The sequence below is a fragment of the Brachycentrus maculatus genome, unplaced genomic scaffold, assembly GCF_059751285.1.
Source record: "Brachycentrus maculatus isolate JH-2025_06_01 unplaced genomic scaffold, ASM5975128v1 h1tg000837l, whole genome shotgun sequence".
Classification (NCBI taxonomy): domain Eukaryota; kingdom Metazoa; phylum Arthropoda; class Insecta; order Trichoptera; family Brachycentridae; genus Brachycentrus; species Brachycentrus maculatus.
This window is the reverse complement of record NW_028281564.1, coordinates 331,225-351,949: the sequence shown is the minus strand read 5'-3', so window position 1 is coordinate 351,949 and position 20,725 is coordinate 331,225. Positions and strand designations below refer to the sequence as shown.

General features: G+C 34.1%; 1 protein-coding gene across 2 annotated transcripts; it reads left to right on the top strand.

Annotated features, from left to right (window-relative positions):
- The first annotated feature begins 2,847 nt into the window (after positions 1-2,847).
- LOC148300103 (segmentation protein Runt-like) lies at positions 2,848-20,020 on the top strand. Of its 2 annotated transcripts, none has more exons than XM_088275266.1 (3): positions 2,848-3,991; positions 9,072-9,245; positions 17,759-20,020. In XM_088275266.1, the coding sequence occupies exons 1-3, from the start codon at positions 3,544-3,546 to the stop codon at positions 18,418-18,420; spliced, it is 1,284 nt and encodes a 427-aa protein (XP_088131392.1). In that variant the 5' UTR covers positions 2,848-3,543; the 3' UTR covers positions 18,421-20,020. The 2 variants fall into 2 exon arrangements, with proteins under 2 accessions (XP_088131392.1, XP_088131393.1); XM_088275267.1 differs by having other exon boundaries at positions 9,084-9,245; positions 17,759-19,869.
- The last annotated feature ends 705 nt before the right edge of the window (positions 20,021-20,725 follow it).

Genomic DNA, 20,725 nt, shown 5'->3' with positions numbered 1-20,725 from the left:
TGGGTTCCTCTATTAATTTGTACGCCTACTCACGAAACGTTATTTGACTTTTTCATGAGATCGAAAATATTGAATTATTCTATTTTCATTTGATGTTAAAAATATGAAAATCTGGGATAGTGAAGGAAATACTTGAATTATATTCAAAAAATATTAATAACTACCACCATTAAGGTAGCATTTTACGCAAATGGTGCTATAAAAGTTCTCGAAAATGATAACTATTATTATTAAAAGTTTTTTTGCTCGTTTTAGGAGACGATATATATATTTTTATTACTTAAATGTAGGTGCTCTTTTGCAACTATTTTATATCGATAAGTATGCTGATTTTTCTACCTACCTCCTTGATTAAAAATGCTACTAATACGAGTATAGGTAAAAGATGGTTTGGTTGGGATAACTTCAGTGAATTCATACTGATTTGATAAGGAGTACTTTAGCAATTTTTCACCAAATTCTGTGTATTTTAAAGTAAGTATATATTTTTAACAAATGTTATCATGCCATCTGATTTCATAGAACTCATACTATTTTTAGAGCACTTTAAATGACAAGAGAAGAAATTTAATAATGTAGAAATATTTGATTCCGTATTGATAGATCTACATAAATCTAAGTGAGAAACAAAAAAACATAATTTTATCATAAGTGGTAGAATTTTAAGTGTAGATATCAACATGTTTTTGTTTCTATTGTGTATCCCAAAATCACATGCGTATTTTTTAATATAACGATTCAAATCGCATCGCTTGACGATAAAAACATAAAAACTCTTTTATAAAAATATATTCCTAAACCAGTTTTGGAAATTATAATATTATTTTAAAAGAGTTGTTTGTGGCAGGTATGGCCATTATGTTGAAATACTCAATATATGTACATCTACTAACACTGAGACCTTCCATAGGTGTTGTTATCTCGTAATCAGATTGGAGATGATTGTCATTGTTTTTGTTTGCGCTTTTGAGAAATTTCGCTAATTTATTTAACTAAATAACTACATAACTATGTAGAAAAAACTCAAAGGGTAAGGTACGTTCATATTGCATATATTTCAACAATTAATATGTTAATTTAATAGGTTGTACTCCAACACTGGATTAAAGCTCTAGTACGATATATAATGATATGAATATTACATATTTCAATTTTGAAATCCCAGACTTGATATTAAGAAAAATGCTCTGTATCTGTTATGACAACTAATATGTCTTAAAATATTTGAGCGATTCTAGCCTATTTTCAAAAGGAGATCTGCTTTCTTCACAAAGTTCTTAACAGTGAAATACAAAAATTGTTGTTAGATTCCGTACCTTTATATGTGAGTTCACAAAAATTGAGGCAACGTTATCTACGTTCAACAAAAGGCAAAATGGTCAACGTTATATAGTAAGCCGCCCAATGCCAGGTCGAAGGCTTTATAAATGCTCAGATATCCATAATCATTTATTTAAAATAAAAGAGTATTTTTTGTTTGAATAAAAACTTGTAATATAACCAAGAAAAGTTATTTTTACTATAAAATGCATATAATAAAATACTGAACTAAATATTCCATGTTATTTAATTTAAATGGAAATTACGAAACCTCAATTGGTATTTATTTAGGAATATTTTGAGAATAATAGTAAAATTAAGTAAATAATAAGTTTGTGCCTTTTTGTGGAAGTTTGTGAAAGTTTTTTGGTGAGAGTATGTTAATGTTTTCAATGTTTTTGAATTAATATAAACCCTGATGATGATGAGGTTCTTGTTGAAACCGGTAGGTTAGATTGTATTAATAAAAAAACTGGTTACAACAAAGTTATTTAATTTTATAATGTTCATAAAATGTGCCATAAAGTATCAAGAAATTGTGCCTTTTTGTTGTTGTTTATTTACCTATAATATAGATACTAACATCATAACATTTCGTTATCTTGTTAAATCTCAATAAGTAGTTTATTGAGATTTAACAAGATAAATTACGGTTTGGGTAAATTTAAATGTAAACAATTAATATAAAATATGCCACAAAGTATCAAGAAATTGTGCCTTTTTGTTGTTGTTTATTTACCTATAATATAGATACCTACATCATAATATTTCGCTTTCTTGTTAAATCTCAATAAGTGGTTTATTGAGATTTAACAAGATAAATTACAGTTTGGGTAAATTTAAATGTAAACAATTAATATTAAATATGCCACAAAGTATCAAGAAATTGTGCCTTCTTGTTGTTGTTTATTTACCTATTATAAAGATACTTACATCATAATATTTCGTTATCTTGTTAAATCTCAATAAGTAGTTTATTGGGATTTAACAAGATAAATTACGGTTTGGGTAAATTTAAATGTAAACAAATAGTAGCCTCTACTTCTTTGTAAACCACGAGTATCTTTCTCAAAACCCTTTACCTGATTTTTACCCTTTGCCCTTTACCTTCACCTATCTCTACCTGATTTTTGTAAATATTATTGTGTATTTTAGTTTTAATTTTCATGAAACCCATTTTAATATACACACATATATGCAGGTGACTTAAAAACTTGAATTCCATATGGAAAGTCAATGAATACGTTCATTTAATTTAAAAAATAATGTTTGCACATTTTTTTTTGCTTTAATGAAATCGATAATAAAATACATATTTTCTATTATTTTGGAGAAATAAAAAAAAATATATTTTTGGTCTAAAATATTTTTGTGTACATTTGTAATTTTTATATACTTATGTATGTGCATACATAAAAAGTTTACAATACAAGCAATTAGGAAAATAAATATTTTTCCTTCGGTACCTGAATAATATGTAAACTTTTCACAACATTTGACATTGATTCATGAATGACTGCTCTCGCTTGATTTTTTTTTTGGATTAAAATAAAAGTTTATAAATTTTCATACGTAGGCAGGCAGGGTGGTGCGGTTTCCCGCCTTACCGCCACTCTATCGCCTTCTCTGTCTGGCGCGGAACAATCACCTCGCGCCGATATACCAGCCGAAGTTTTAAAAAAATCCCTCGTCCCACTCTACCGTCCCGACCGCGGTGGATTTTTTTAAAGCCGCACTCGGAGCGCTCGCCGTCCCTCTCGCTCCCGAGCGCCGGCCGTATCCTCGGGCTCTGCGTCTCCGTCTGGCGCGCCGGTTTTTACGAGATGCCTTCACCGCAGAGGGAGAAGTCGCGGGGTGGGGTTCACTCCGTACACGCAAAATATTGACCATCGGAAAAAGTTCTGTCACAGTCATCAGTCGAAATTGGGGCTTCGAAGAGGGCGCATGCTCGCTGCAAGACGTTCGCGCTTTCTCGGTATCTCGCGTAAACTTACTCGCGACGAACATCTCACTTCGCTTCCGAATAGTTTCCGGAGGCCGCGCATGCTTGAAGAGCTTTCTGCGGAGTCGCGCTAAACTTTGTTTACAACTCGACACTCGGCGAACCGACTTTTTCTCTTCGGTGTTTGGGAACTTTCGAGTTTGAACGAAGTATGAAAACTTTTTGACCGTGAATCGGGAGTGTTTTTTCGCGAAAGTTTCCAAGTATTATCGTGTAGACTCATGCACCTGCCGGGCAGCGAGGTCGCGGGTCCCGCCATGGCGGAGCTGTCGCAGCGGGTGCAGCAGTACTACCAGGCGGCGCACGGAGACCTGGTGCAGACGGGCTCGCCGGCCGTGCTGTGCTCCGCGCTGCCCACGCACTGGCGCTCCAACAAGTCGCTGCCGCTGGCCTTCAAGGTGGTGGCGCTGGACGACGTCACGGACGGGACCGTGGTCACGGTGCGCGCCGGCAACGACGAGAACTGCATGGCCGAGCTGCGCAACTGCACTGCCGTCATGAAGAACCAGGTGGCCAAGTTCAACGACCTGCGCTTCGTGGGCCGCAGCGGCCGCGGCAAGTCCTTCTCGCTCACCATCACCATCGGCACCTTCCCGCACCAGGTGGCCACCTACGGCAAGGCCATCAAGGTCACCGTGGACGGACCGCGAGAGCCCAGAACCAAACAAAGTATGTTTCGACTTTTCCTGCTAACTCTTATAATCGATTCACTCTTATTTTATCCATATATGGATTTATTTATTTATGAAGATGTCTATTATTTTAAATATACGCGTATTTCAAATTATTTACATGGAAATAAATATTTTAAGTATACAGATACGTTAAAATATTAATTCCATATAAATAAGGCCAATTGACATATGGACGTCTGTTCGAATTTTATTTTTACTTTATTATATTTTTGAACAATACATTAATATTATTTATTTCGTGTTACATGTTAATATTATCCAATTATATATCCATTTTACATCGATATGCGTATAAAAATTGATAGAAAATTATTTTTAAAATAAAGTTTTCTGCTCGTACAACGTGTATACGTGAGTTGCAGAAGTAACTTAATGGAATATCGTGTTTTAACTTACGCTCGACAATTGTCAGTTGTTCAAAGTGTCCCATACGGATGTTTACACAAATTTAATGTTAATTTAATTATTCCGCTCAAAACGCAACTTCTTTAAAAATATCCGTGCGAGCAAATACAGACAGCTTAGCGTAATAAATTCATTACATTCTACCAAATCTTCTTGTATTTGTAGAGTAGCATTACATATGTACTTCGCTTATCAAAAGACGTTCATTTATTATACTATATCGTCGAAATTCAAATATTTCCTTTTGACAAATGCTCATTTTCAAGAATATGTACATATTTGTTTAAACTTGCTCTGCATCGTTTCTTATCGTGACACCGCAAAAAAATATTAGAATCTTTTGGTGGTACTATTTTCAATGCGATATAAACTCTTGAATCTCTTTTAATGAAGGTAAACACGAAGTATTATACGACGTGATATCACACGCTTATATAAGGTATATTCCTTGTTTGCTATGGACGTTGTTACGATACCACAATGCTAACACAATATTCGGCTAGAGATATGAACTCGCGAACGCGACTTATTACTCTGTCGATTATCAACACAATACACCATCATCTTAATATGCAGTTAGTTCGATAGCTGGACTTGTCGAGGTTCACCGACTGCCGAGGAATTCTCTGCGGAGAGTTTCAGACTTAAAAATACACCTAAGCTTTTAAACCGTTTATCCACATTTTCGTTTCCACATCGCTCGACTTAATCCGAATTTATCTCTGTTTACTCTTTCCCGCTGACGAGGGGAATTTATGAAACGTGGATTACACATTAGCCCAGAGCTTGGGACAATATTTATTAATTAGGATTTACCTTGGCAACGGAGGTATAGCTTAGGCTACCCTTATTACCAAATATGGTACGTGCTTAAATATGCACATATACGATATATCGCTCACTCCTTTCAAGAACGTCATAAATAAAATAAAAACTTGATTCTTCAGGAGACCGTTTAGTTTAAGAATATAATGAAATGTATTAAAAATAAATATCTAGCCACTTATTGAATTCTTTACTGTGCAACACGTCTTTTTAGGTAAAACCTCAATGTTTTTTTCTCCATTTGAAAAATGTTTAGTTTATTTGAAAAAATAATTAAAAAATATATTTTCTTCAAAATGCAAAAACAACACTTTCTGCCGTGTAGCGGGTTAATATTAAGTTAAAAATATGACGGTTTTGCTGGAATATAGTACATTTTCTGGGCATTTTCCGAAAACATGCATAACTGAAAATTGACGATTTTTGATAAATGACGTTGTTTAAAGGAGTGAGCGATATATACATTTCAGCGATACGTAAATTTTTCCCGAGAAACGATCAACGTTGTCAAATAATTCAGTCAAAAAAAAACGGGAAAATCATATTTTGTTAGATGTAAAAATGCCTAAAGATATGTATGTAAAAAGTAGGCAGTACCTCTACTACTTACCCTTACCCAAACTCAATGGTGTATAGGGCACTGTATCAAATTGATGCAATGTTAATTTGATGGTTTATTATATCAAAGCAGGGTTGTCAGTTACGCTTCAGGTAATATGAAATAAATATTAGAGTGAAAAAATATTTATTTTGATCCCCGAAGGACTCCAACCCGGGACTAGCATGAAAGACAAATGTCAAAGCCACTACACCACTACTTATATTCTTACATTTATTTACTTATTTGTTATGTTTTTAAATTTCGCTTTAGTATATTCAGTAAATTCTCATATTTTTTACACATTTATATAATGAGGTATTTTTATACATATCTACATGGATGATATGCTTGTATTTAAATGTATTTGGCGACGTCAGAGTAATGCACTTAGAAAATGCCAGAATAAAATTTATTAGTTATCATTTCCCGGACATTTTGACAATGAGTTGGCGAAAAGATTTACAACAAGGCAAAAATAAAAAGTATTTTAAAACTCGGATTTTGAAGAATTATACTGTTGTGCATGCTTTCAAATATATTTAAATTAATTAACATCACTGTCTTTTGAAATAATGATTGGAAAGTGGAATCAAGTTTTTTTCTTCGCTTTAACTTATTTTGATAGAAGTCATGTAGGTGCATAAATGTGTCACTCAAATACACGGACACTATTTGTAAATGTGATCACAATTACATAAAATGATAAGTACCGAGGACGCACGAATTTAGATCTGATCTATATGTAAATACTCGTATTTTACTTTTTTCTGCCGTTTCGCGATGACTTCATTTTCACTATTTGAACAACTTATCGCTGAAGAATGTAACGTAGTAAAATGCGCATGTATCTTTGTATCCACATGGTCCGGTCGAGTTGCGGACTCTTTGTGCTTCCGATGCGGTCAGCTTGTGTGTGTTTATTCGAAATGTCGGGCAGTAAACCCGAAATAGCCGCGTCTGCCCATGGGCGCGCTGCTGCTCCCCTGGTCGGCTCCTGGCTCCTGCCGCCGCCGTCCTCCCACGCGCCTGACCAGACGCATCCGTCGCGCCTCGGCTAACTGTGCGCCGCACCTACAATGGGTTATGCGAGACAAAGAAACGACGCTCTTCATCGGTCTTACTTCCCTGGTATTCGACAATCCTCACAAAATGTACATAAAAATTAAATCATGAATTAAGACACTCACATAATCTAAAGACGAGCTTATTCTAAGCTATTAAAGAGACTTTAAGATATTATACCGCAACCCAGCTCCGCTTTTAATAAAAAAAACATGTGATATGTTCCTCTAATAATTGTTAAAATACTATATTGTTGTCCGCCAATAAGAACTGATTTGAAAAAAAAAATCGTTATCTAAATCTTAAAATGAAACTGAGCAGGTAGTTACTGGGTTTTTAATAAAATCGCCTAGTAATTTTTAATATCACGGTTTATCCATTAAGTATATATTTATATAAAAACTTGAATCGTAAACATTAAATCATGAATTAAGACACCCATATAATCTAAAGACACTTCTAAATCACATGCGTACTCTATGATTATTTATTACCCGCAGCCGCAGTACTTCATCCCATTAACAACCTAAATAGCCCATCATTGTCCTATTTACATTGTTTTACTAAACACGTTCCTCGGATGTTAAAGTTCTTCTCTCGTTGCACGGAATCATTATAATATCCCTCCGCCTCTCTTGATTAAATTCTTTGTACATTTCTCGAACTCCAGTAGCCGATTATTTGTTCGGCGATATCCACAAGTTCCCCCCCGGCCGCGGCGCCGAGTGCCGCCCTCTGCACCCGCTGAAACTTGCGGTGCCGACCGAGAGGGGAAACCATTGCTTACATCTGCCGCCCTGGTAGTTATAGTCGGATTTATAGAATACATAATAGAATCAGGTTTTAGTAAAACTGTAAAAGTGCAACGTGTTCAAACGTTGGATCTATGGCCACATTGTAAATCAAAAACCGGTATTGTTTAAATTACTACAGATGATTGTAACAACAATAATAAAACTTCTGATAGATATGGCTAAAGATTGGTATTTAACATATACATATGTTACATATTTCTTAGTGCACGTCACGTTACATATAGCACATTGCCTTTTCTTTGATAGTCACCGACAAAGACGTTATGTTTATAGATTTCTCGTGTCGGCGTCATTTCATATTCATAATTAATAAAACGATCCGACTACTGAAATTCAGTATAAATAACCATCGCAAATACATCTCGCAACATCCCATCCCATACTCTTTGTAGTTCTGGCTTCTAACCGCTGGAAATTGACATAAACACCGCCACCGTATGGTCGCTAAGAAAACAGTAGCCCGTCAAGTCTGTACGTAAACAATTAAGTTAGAGATCTCAATTTCGGAGTTGGAATTGATAAATGAAGCCAAGCGCCCAAAGACGCCGCCAGAGTTTGTTTCTGTTGACTTTAATAACACTGGATGGAAGCCCGCAGTAAAACTTTGTTTATAAATCTTCTTCGAGCGCTTTTTAACGCGCGGAACTTTTATCGGTGCATTTCTGGTTTACACTCTGCGCCGCCAGCTTCTCTCCATACTGCAGCGGCAGGAACTACACTCGCATTCAATGTTTACTTCTCACAATTATATACACGTGTACCTTGCTTACTAAACCTTCACGCAAACTGACGAAAGCATCTTGAATTTCGAAATTGGTTGGTCTGATAAATACTCCGGTTTTCTAAGTCACAATCACAGAATTTCGAACAAATCGTTTATATATTTTAATAAAATATCAGGTGTCATACAAAGACGAATCTATTCACGGCATGGGAATATTTAAGTGTAGAACATTTACAATGCTAACGACTTGTTATTGACAAGAAAAGTGATCACTTTATACTCTAGTATAACATTCATTATTCTGCATATGTATATTCAAAAAAGGACTGAACGGCGAAGAAATATACAGCTGTATTTTTATATTCCGTAAAGAGTTAATTTAGTAATCCGTAGTTTGTGCCATATTTATAATAATAATGTCTGCTTTACTATGAGCCATTTTTGTAAATTTAAACTTAAATTTAATTATAATTATAAAGTCCAACATTTTAAATCCAGAAGTATGTAGATATTTTTCTAATGTTGCATGTGATGATAACGATGATATATTTTTTTATTGTGATGATAATTCTCTGTGATTCTTCGATTGTGTTGATACTTCTTCCCAACTAACTTATCTTAGTGTGGTTCCCAGATCTGGGGTACGGGCACCCGGGCGCCTTCAGCCCCTTCCTGCTTCCGGGCTGGCTGGACGCCGCCTACATGAACCTGCCCGCCGCCTACCTGCCCGACTACTTCCGCCAGCCCGCCATGCACATCCGCCCGCCGGGCGTCATGCACCCCTCCCTCATCAAAGGTGCGTCTTCATTTCTAAACCATATACCATCTATTTTGCATATTAAAAGCATTGATAACTTTGTGGTATGGTAATAAAACACTCTCCTTATCATCCATTGTTAACTTCGTGTAATACCCCTTTTATAAACACTTATTCGTGACTACCGGTTTCGGAAAATTATTCCATAATCAGGTCATTAAAATAAAATTATTACGATTTGACATTTCGCCTACTCCTTTCAAGAACGTCATAAATCAAAAAACTTGATTTTTCAGGAGACCGTTTTTAAAGTTTAAAAATATAATACAATGTTTTAAAAATAAATATCTAGCCACTTATTGAACTTTTTACTACGCAACAGATCTTTTTAGGTAAAACCTGAAGATTTTTTCTATATTTGAAAAATATTTAGTTTATTTAAAAAAATAATTAAACAATACCTTTTCTTCAAAATGCAAAAACAACACTTTCTGCCCTGTAGCGGGTAAATATTAAGTTAAAAATATGCCTCTTTTTCTGGGATATAGCACATTTTCTGGGCATTCCGAAAATATGCTCAACTGAAAATTGACGGTTTTTGATTTTTTGACGTTGTTGAAAGGAGTGAGCGATTTGTATAAAAATATTCTTTCTCTCTTTAATTTTATTTTTAAAACTTTATTTCAATGCAAATGTCAAATTGTAATAGTTTTATTTTAATGACCTGATGGAATGATTTTCCGAAACCGGTAGTCAGGAATTAGTGTTTATAAAAGTGGTATTACACAAAGTTAACAATGGATGATAAAGAGAATGTTTCATTCACCGAGGTTATTGATACTTTTTTTTAGATGGGAATTACATTTATTATTTACCTAGCTTATCATGTACAAGGTTTATAGATCAATTAGTGGATTTTTGTTACTAAATAAATGTGTTTTCATTGGAATCTGTGTTGGGAACAGGAGGTATAATCTAGTGGGTTATTTATAGTATGTTGCTTTTAAAAAATGTTGCCAACATCACGCTTATCCTACATATGGATTACTTATAACAATAAGAGGATCCAACAACCCGCACATCTATTCCGATACAATTCTCACTCTCAACTCAACAGCCCAAATATACTCATTTTTGTAATAGTTCTCTTTTTTTTCATTATTATTTAATATGGTTCCAAATGTTTTTTTCTTTCAATAGTTAAAATTCAATTTCTATACATTTTTACTTTCACAATCTTAAAATTAATAACGCAGTTCTCTCCAATAAAGAGACTAAGCTCTTGTGCTTGAAGAGGGACTTATGGTACACTTATTATTCATGGTTTATGTTTGTTGGTAATAAAATTTATTCTTATTATAATTTCATTAATTGATTCGCCAGTCACTTGTGGTAAAATCTATCCATTTTTAATTATTGTTTTACTCAGTAAATACCACTATTTCTTAAAATCTACTGTGACACGTTTTTCGATGCATTCTGAAACGTGTTTGAAAATGATGCGGAATGTCACAGTAGATTTTAAGAAATAGTGGTATTTACTAAGTAAAACATGAATTAAAAATTTATTATAATTATTTTATTATGTTTTTTCCTTTTCTTTTTAATTTTTATTTAAATTTGATTAAAATTCTATTTCAATTTAAATATGAAGAATATCCCGTTCAATATGTGAGGTATGGCCATGTACAATACAGGAGGTTTCAACTTAGCCAAAGGGAGCCGCCGGTCATAACTCACAATTCTTTCAGTATTGGGCAAGTGGGTAGGAGTGTAAAGTGGAGCACTTCCACGGAGGCTCGGGGTGGACACAGATTTTTCATTTTGCGACCCCTCGGGACGACCATCCCCGAGGCGAGTCGTCACACAGAATACCCCCGAAAGAGTTGTCGTTGCCACCAAAATCGATTGCCGAATAACCCCACTTTGCGTTGAACAACGCTACGTTTACATTTTAAGAGTTCAACATAATATACAAGTAAAGTCCATTATTCCAATAATTGCAAAATTCTCCTGCAATACCCGAGTACGTGCCGCTATTTTGCAGACCTTTTAATACGAAAAATTCGCGCTCGTAATAAAATGAAGAATCGCTCCAGAGAAATTTCTCACGTCTAATACCAGAAAGAAGATCAATGAAAACTGAATACTCCTTTACTGAAAGAAATCATTCAACCGTATTATATCGCTTAATAGAAGATTGCACAATACGAAAATGTATTATATTCATATATTTTTATATATAATCTGATACATCGAAATGCATGCATATCTACATACAAAGTAAAAATTAACAATACGAGTACAAATAATTAAATTTAACGATGTTTGATATCGATAATTGAATTTTAAAATTCTTCCATAATCTTTTTTACAAGAATTCTTATCCAATTTTTATTAAATGTCTAATAATAATTTTGCATAGTTTAAATAGCGCCATTTTCGTACAATACTACCTCACTGTGATTTAACTAAGGAAAAGGCAATTGTCAAAATCATTGAGCAAACAAATGCGGTATTGGTTTTTTTCTAAAGATCATCTCGCTCTCATTGTTTCTAACTGCTGTTGGAAGTGTATTCCATTCCAGTCCCGGTTGAACATATCAGTTATCTGTCAAGCCTACCTAAGAGCATAAGTACCTATTTTGGGTACCTATTTAGTGGGTACCTATTATTTTTAATATGACATTTAAATATTTATTAAATTTTCTTATAAAACTGTTTAAACATTCAAATAATTTATCCCTTCAAATGTTTTCTCAGTTAAATTCAGAGTAGATATCCTTTCTCCCCATTAGTGAGTACCGTCCTACCCCTCCCCCCCCGCCCGCCCGCAACCTTCCCGCAACCCTCCCGGGGAGTGAGCCACTGTCCAGGGACTGGGTGGGTTTTAACTTTTTATTTCCGAATAGCCGGCGCAGGTATTGAAACGTGAACCGTCTACTTCCCTTGCGTGAACACTACTCGACTGTATTAGATACCGGACTGAATACAGGCTGATATTTTTTAATCATATCACTATCCAAGTTTGAGATATTAAACATTAAAAAAACGCTATCACTTAAACTTAAGAATATCACAAACACACACACACACACACAGACACACACACAAATGCACGCACACACATGCACGCACGCACACACATAGTTGATGCTTGCAAATGCATTCGCAAATGCACGCACACACACACACACACACACACACACACACACACACACACACACACACATACACATACAAACACACATACACACACACATACACACACACACACACACACACACACACACACACAAATGCACGCACACGCACACACAAACACTTGCAAATGCGTTCGCAAGGAAGCAACTATGTTTACACGCGTGTGTGTGTATTTGTGTGTGTGTGTATGTGTGTAAATAATTGATAAATCTGCGCCTCAACTTGAAATAATATGCTTTCAAGCCTCAACTTCTCAACAAGTTTTTGACAGGTGCTTGATAAATGTTTGCTGGCTTGCGAATGGTTGACTTAAATATTGATTGTAATTGAAAAAAAAATCAAAGATCTTTTGCATATACGCCGTAACCTGATGATTACAAGTATTTTTTAGTTATTTAAGAGTGTAACATACTTGATCTCGCTTTGACCCGATCATTGCATGAAAATTGGTGGAAGGACAAAACTAGACGTCAAATAATTATTATTGACATTGCCTAGTACTTTAATTAATTAAAAATATATTTGACGTATGCAATATATACCAGACACCTTTTATAAGGTCTGAGGGGTGGTTCTCGCTACCATAGAGACGCTATATAAAAAGCTCTACCGAGAGCTTTCCACGAGCTTCTGTCTTTATACCACGCGATACCCTTTGGGGCACTGCCTGACCAGCTGACCAGGGTGTGTTTGAAAGGCACTGCACATTATTAACAACGAAAACTCTTTTTTCGTCTGCAATACTTATTACCCGTTCACACATGTATTCTATGTATAAGTCTGAATAACTGAAACCGCACACTCGTGTATTCGTTGGTTCCGAAATATTTTATTTTCGCTCTAAATAAAAGTACTAATGTGGGATTGCAATTAAGTTTAATAAAACTATTAATATCGCAAAAAACGCTGGTAAATAGTCAAATGTACCTATATTATTTACCAGATTCATTCAAGATAGTATTTCACTCTTTTATTTATTTAACAGAACCCCAATTGAAGCGCACAACTGATCACCTTGCCTACTCGAATTTACTAATAAAATCAATAACACGTTATCAATTCAAGGCGGGATATTCGATAGCCCGAAGCATAATTTTCTTTAAACTCGGGTAACATTTAACGTAATTAAATTTTTCGCTTCATTGTTTTTATATGAAAAAATAAAGTTTTTCTTCGAAATAAATATATTGTTTTGAAAAGTAAAGATTTATTGAAATGAAAGGAGTTAAAAAAAATCAACATATGTAATAAAATAAATCAAATTCCAATATATGTTCATATATCCTAAAAAACTATGCGTGGAGACACATCAGGTTCCATGCATCCGGTCTAGGCAACCGGTCGCGTATTGATTTGTATATTTTCGAGTACCCCCTTAATATAAAGCTCTATACACGTAGACATATTTTATGTATTATAATTAATGATTCAAGTACAATGTTTCGAAATAGGATCATATATATAAAGCTTCCAAGAGTAGTGTGGTTGTCAATCATGCGTAAAATTAGTAAATATTACACGTGTGAAAAGTGATCACTTAAACCAGCCTATGACGGCAGTAATCCCCGTAAATGTCCAGACTTCCATATTCTTCTTCATGTATGTTGAGATGCCAAAAAAAATCTATGGCTGCATTAAAATGCTATATTTTCCCGACTTTATCTTCGAAAATTAAAATAAGATAATAAATTCACTTTATGCGCATACACTTAGTTTTACACTGTTAATATATTCAAGAACATAAGCAAGTGCACTAAGAAAGATGTGCATTAGTCCCCTAATGGTAGGGCATTAATGTATAATGCGCGATTCGGTGCTTTTTTGCCGTTTGTACATTCTTTTTGAGAATACTTGAGCGAGGCCGTCCGCAGTAGGTAAGTGAAACAACACTGTGAGTCACCCCAACCCTCCTCCAGGCTTGGGGGATGTAGCAGGGAAGCTGTTGCATCTGTGCATCGTTCCTCTCCTACACACACACACACAGACACACGCGCGCCACCCACTTTCTGCTCTATCGTTTTACAAAGGAGCGAACTGAGATGGAAATAAAACACAATCATATGTGACGTTACGTTGTTTACACGATCTTTATATTGAGCATTTAATCAAAATGGAAATACGTCTAACTTCACTAAAAACTATTACTCTCCAAATCATTTTTGATCATTATGTACAGTAAATAAATTCGAAGAGAATATAAAAACTATATAATATTATATCCGTCTGCGGTCCGCCTCTGTAGTATAATGGTCACCACGCTCGGCTACCGTACTGTAGGTCCCGGTTCGATTTCTAGGAGGGAGGGGTCAAATGAATATAAATGATGTTTTCACTCTAAAATTTATTAAATATTATCGTAGACTACGGAGGGCTGATCACCTTTCGTTTATATGATGCAGTACCCTATGCACTATGAAGTGCATATAAGGGTTAAAATAAAATACAAAATATGATCATTATACTTAAATTTTTCTTACTCTTATTCACCCAATAGTGCAAAGGGCAATGCATCGCATCAATGCAGTGTTATCTTGATTGTTTATAATTCATATAACATGAATGTAAGAGGATCAGTCCAGGATGATGATCCAATGAATAAATATCAAAGTGAAAATCATTAATTTTTATTTTGACCCCCCTAGAAATGAAATTCGGGACCTCCAGCACTAAAATACTCAAATATGAAATCAAAAAATTATAATTATTAAGTAACTTTCTACAAGTTCAATATATTTTTAAAAAAAAACTTGAAATATCATTAGCTAAATGATTGAAAGCAAAAATACGACTACAGTGAGATATTTAATCGGTTCGACTAAACTTTAAGGTTTAGATTTTCGTTCAATAAATAATTGACGTTTTCCGTCCGACGAATCCGGTCAAATTAATGAAAAGTGTCACTACAACACGAGTTAGATCTGCAGCATGTTCAATAAATAATTCTGAGCCCCCAATTCCCACGCAGACTTGGGAAGGAGAGGGTGAGTGCCTACCCCTGAAGGTCCCATATTACATATTAGCCCTTCCTACTATATCTAGCACCACAGGGTATAGGAAAAAATATTTTTTGTTAATAATATAAACCGAGAATTTAATAATATCTTGAAAAGCTGAGAATGTAGATTTTTTTTAATTAAACACTTGTATAAAACCAATTAATGAGTTTTATTTCATTACACGACTCGTTTCGAAAAGTATAGTTATTTTCATCGATATGTAAATAGTAAAACTAATCAATTAATAATATGAAAAGATAAAACGTTGTCACAATGTTTTTTAATTGTCTTGATATTATGTTGAATTTATTATATCATCCTTTCGTATTAAGAGTCGTTAGATTGTTCACGCTTCATAAATAAAATATGTTTATGAATTACCTCTATCCTCTATAAAAATATACAGAAAAAACTTACATTCTCTAACCTTAATTACCTACTAAAATATACAAAAATATTATTATAAATTTAATTAATAAAAATCCTTATTATTTATTGATTCGGAATTAACTTTGTAGAATGACAGTTTCGTTAACTGGTATTATACAGGTGTTTATTTTTTAAGTAATCAATAAAAATTCTTCATTTACGTCCGTATTTCAGGTAAATTCTTCATAGAAAGTCCCTTCTCATTTATTCTTTGGAAAACTTTGAACGAAAGATTCGAAATATACCACAAATATATCATAAAACACGAAGATCGCGGTGTAGATCTACCGAAAAAAACATTGTTTTCAATTTTAGATTTTCATACATGGTGGTTTTAAAACTTGTTTTTAATGATTTAGTTTTGAGAACCCTAGTAGGAATATTCTGGCGAAGTTAGGGTGCATAATTGCACCGCGATCAGCGGGGCTGGAGCCGGGTTAACAGATTGTCGCGGGGGCACAAAGGGAGGCCTTATCAAAACACTAACCTCCCCTATCACAGGGATTTAGGACGCTCTCGGTAATGACGCATTGTACCCTCTGGCTAAAAATATATTGGGATAATATTGCAAATCCAACCCTATAAAAAAACGAATTCGTAAAATCGATGTATAAAAAAAATTTCATTATTTTTAATATTTATTTTAGGAATAATTATTTGACTAAACTATTTTTAATAGGGTTTTTTATGTATTTTAATATTTTGTGGAAAATTTATACACCTGTCCATGTACTTTTCAAACAATTTATTTTTCAAACAATTTATTTTAAAGTGTTATTATTATTATTGCACAAAAAAGTCACATCTTCACATTTTTCCGTTATTGCCACCTTTCACTTGGGATATCTAAAACCTTAAATAGTTTCTTACTTCATAGGTTTGTTTGTTTATTATTTTTTTAAATCTGAAACACAATATATGTCTATTAGGATACTTATCATATATGCCACACACGCTTTTCTTTTTCTGTATCGTTTTAAAAATGAAATATGAAAAATTTGAAGACCTGAAATAATACCCGAAATTCTATACTAAACAACACGTTTCACTTGCGATAATCAATCAATTCACAACACATTTTTATATAAATCCCCCTCCTCTCGCGCCTTCCCCTCCCCTCACCATATCGAGGGGGAGTTTGATTTACCCACCGAGTTTCCATTTCTACTCTTTTCCAATGACCACAACCCTCACTACTGCACGCTGGCATATGACGCCGCTTCCATTCGAAATGGAACTTTTACTTTATTTCAACTCCTCAACTGTAACGTGGTGGTACTTACACCCATAAATATAACCTAATTAATCAATAGTACTCTTCAAAACAGTTATAGTATGAATTCATATACGATTATAAAAGGAATAGTCATCTCATTTCAGTTTTATATTAAATGTTATTCAAAACATCTCGTGGTCAGTACTTTTTTTAAATCAATATTCTCCCAGATACAGTATTTAACTACAAATACCTCCATGTATATTTAATTCCATTAAATTTTTATTAACATTTTTTAACGAGATCATTAAAATTTAAAGTTTTATTACATAAAACAGAGCTTGTTAGCTTAATTAAGCTTTTAGGAGAATCCTTGAAACAGTTTATCCCTCTCTGTTTTCAACAAATGGTCAGTTATCATCCCATTTTTCCCTTACACGTATGTAACTCGGACGATTTGCGGGGATTTTTATTTTAAAATTCACGAGGGTTATTGCAATATGTATTATACATTCCGTCAGTGTCATTTTCGTGCTTTGTATTCATTTTAAACCTATTGTATCGGGTCGATGCATTTCGCTCAAATTGTTTGGTTGTGGGGCGATAAGAGCGGAATGAAACGCGTTGCTGGAATATATTAATGATTTATTTTGTAAAGTACTCGATTGCTTATCTTCAAACACTAAATTGCGCCTTTTTTTCGACAGGTTCTCCTGGAGCTGCAGTAGGAAGGCCGCCTACAGTGGGGGGTCCTGACATATTCTCTCTGACGGGTGGAATCAACCCTTCTTCGCTTCTGCCGCCACCCGGTGCATTCCTTCCCGGCGCTGGACTTCTCCCGTTTGCTCCGCATCCGACGGACCTAACGATGGAAGCCTTGCGTCCTGAACTCACCTTAAAAAGTGGACTTAATCCTTATGACTTCGCATCACTCGGAAGAAGTTTCCAAAGTGACATCTCATCAGCCGACGCTCTCAGCGTGCGGTTATCACCCACCAGCAGTGGACGCAGCGTCAGTCCTTCACCCATAAGTAAAAAGGATAATATCAAAACAAACTGTTCGGAAGTGAACTCGACCGACGAACTGCATTCTAACCCCGACGAATCGGACGATGAACCTATCGAAGTAGTGAAGTCTGCCTTCCATCCTGCCAGACCTGCCAGTTTGGAGTTGAGAGAACTGAAGAGAAGACAGATGGAAGGCGAGATCCAGCATCCTGACTCCACAGTGCAGGACAAGCCGAAGTCGGGAAGAAATGAACTGAAAGCTCCTGTAGTAAGGACGAGGGTCGGCTCGGCGAGTCCGACATCGACTAAATTAAGCAACGCTTCAGTTTCAACACATAAATCCGTATGGCGTCCATATTAATAACTTTCCTATGTTAAGTGTTAGTAAAAACGTCGATGTAACATAATTGTACATCAACAGTAAAAGTGATGATTGCTGAGTGAACACAAAAACTATAATTTAAACGATTTTAAAGGAGTGTAAATAGAATTTTATGTTTGATTAATGGCTGTAATAATGTTAATAATTTATCGGATCAGTAAAAATTCTACGCTAACGTTGAAATATATTATAGCATAAATTTGACGTCAATATTTAAGGTAGGCAAATACGTAGAAACCCAACCCGACGAAGCTTTCCGCTATTTCCAGGGAAAGCCGATAATTCCATGATTTATTTCATAAGCGTAAATAGTTTACGAGAATTAAAATTTATTTATAGAGATTTTTATACATATTTTAGTCAACACAAACGATGCATTCAGAATAAAAGTAAACACACCACGAGCTACGAGAAGGTACGATGAAAATGAAACACGGAAAAGTTTCTCGACAATGAAATATAATTCCAAAATATTACTACGTGAACTTTTTAGAGTTTTTCCCTATTCCCTACTTCGGTCATTTACTTTTTCAGAATAAAAGAAAATTGACTGAAAATGCCTTAAAATATCTTCATCATTCAAAATTAATACGAAAAATTATTTGTTTATAAAAAATACGGACTATTTCTCAAATGAATAACGATATTGAATAAATTGTCACGGTAATAAATAATTGAAGGATTACTTGCATAATGGTGTATATCTCTGCATAATAAATCACGTAATCAAGCATCGAGTATAATGGCACATTAAATAAAGTTTTTAGCATTCGTGTCGAGTTTTATGACGCCACCGTGTGTCGTATCGACCAATCAAAGCTCACTATTCTATCCCCACTTAACTCGCATCACGCAAGGCTGACAAAGTTGAAAAAATTTCCCGACGCACGTCACAGCCAGTGTGTGAAAGGGACGACCAGCTTTTTATCCGCCGCCATTGAGTCTCATTTTAAATGAACGCTTTTTATACTGACAAAGGGACACGATCAAATTGGCTTCATTCGCGATACGTCCGTCAATCTAACGTGTTTGCAGTGGGTTTTAAAATATTTCCATTTTGTATATTCAGTCATCAATTCATTCGTTATTCATATGAAAAAAATATCAGAATGACAACTTATCCATAAATACATTCCATCTTCTACATTATATATGATAAATGAAACTCACAATCTAAAATCTAGATTAAAATTGGCATATATACTTTTTTTCAACACTCATAATACGTTTTACGTTTAATTCAACATTCAATGTATCTTTGTATGTATGTATGTACTCTTTTGTGATATTATTTCTCGTAGATTCCTTTCAAAATGTATAAACTGAAAGTATATCGTATTGTAATATTGTAAATATGTGTTTATATAACATTGTAAATTGTGAATATGTAAATAGTACAAATAATTATATCATTAAATATACGAACGTCTCAATACTTAATCTCATAAGTACTATTTTAAGTTGATTCGTGTAGAACATAAATATACATATTAATGATTATTTTATTGTAAAGTTACCAATATAGATATTTTAACAGCAGATTATGAATATTGAAAATAAATTATGACAAAATAAAAAATGTTTTCTTTTAAATGATCACTTAATCCTCCCCAAAAATATTTATAGTCCTAAAAAAGACTTATTTCATTTTAAACTAAAGGTCTTCATTGCTACGAAGTTTCTTACCTTTATGTATATTAAATAAGAAATCTGGAAGGGCCACTTAATCATGGAACAAATTATGCATAAGGAAACGTGATGCCATATTCTCAGATAAGTATTTTTCTCAGATAGAAATTTGTACTATGATTTAAATAATGTCAAAAGAAAACTTAAAAATAATGACCTTAACAAAAATTACGTCGCCTGTTTTTTTTTTAATAAAACAGGTTTATAAAAATATTTAAATATATTTTTTTAAATTGTTAAAAATTTGGATATTTTGTTTTATATCTGGTTTCTATTATGTTAAATAATCCACTCGCAAACAATAAATACAGCAATAGCTCATTATGGACCAGACAAACTTACCGCGACAAATCGTGTAAAAAATATTTATTTGCGTAACTACAATTATAAGACAACAAAAAAAAACATTTCAATACCTTTAAAAATGCCTAACGTATTTATAATACAACAAAAAATATGACGTTTGTAAATTATTACTGGACCAGTTATTCACCAGTTCATTTAAATTATTATGACATTAACATATTAGACAGGTATTTAAAAAAATTAAAACGAATGGAATATTTTTCCCTTAACATGTGCACCCTCTTCCGTC

Bases quoted from the DNA above. Each gene is read 5' to 3' on its own strand.
- LOC148300103 (XM_088275266.1), top strand. From the start codon at position 3,544: ATGCACCTGCCGGGCAGCGAGGTCGCGGGTCCCGCCATGGCGGAGCTG. The intron at 3,992-9,071 runs GTATGTTTCGAC...AACTTATCTTAG, and splicing joins AGAGCCCAGAACCAAACAAA to TGTGGTTCCCAGATCTGGGG. The intron at 9,246-17,758 runs GTGCGTCTTCAT...TTTTTTCGACAG, and splicing joins GCACCCCTCCCTCATCAAAG to GTTCTCCTGGAGCTGCAGTA.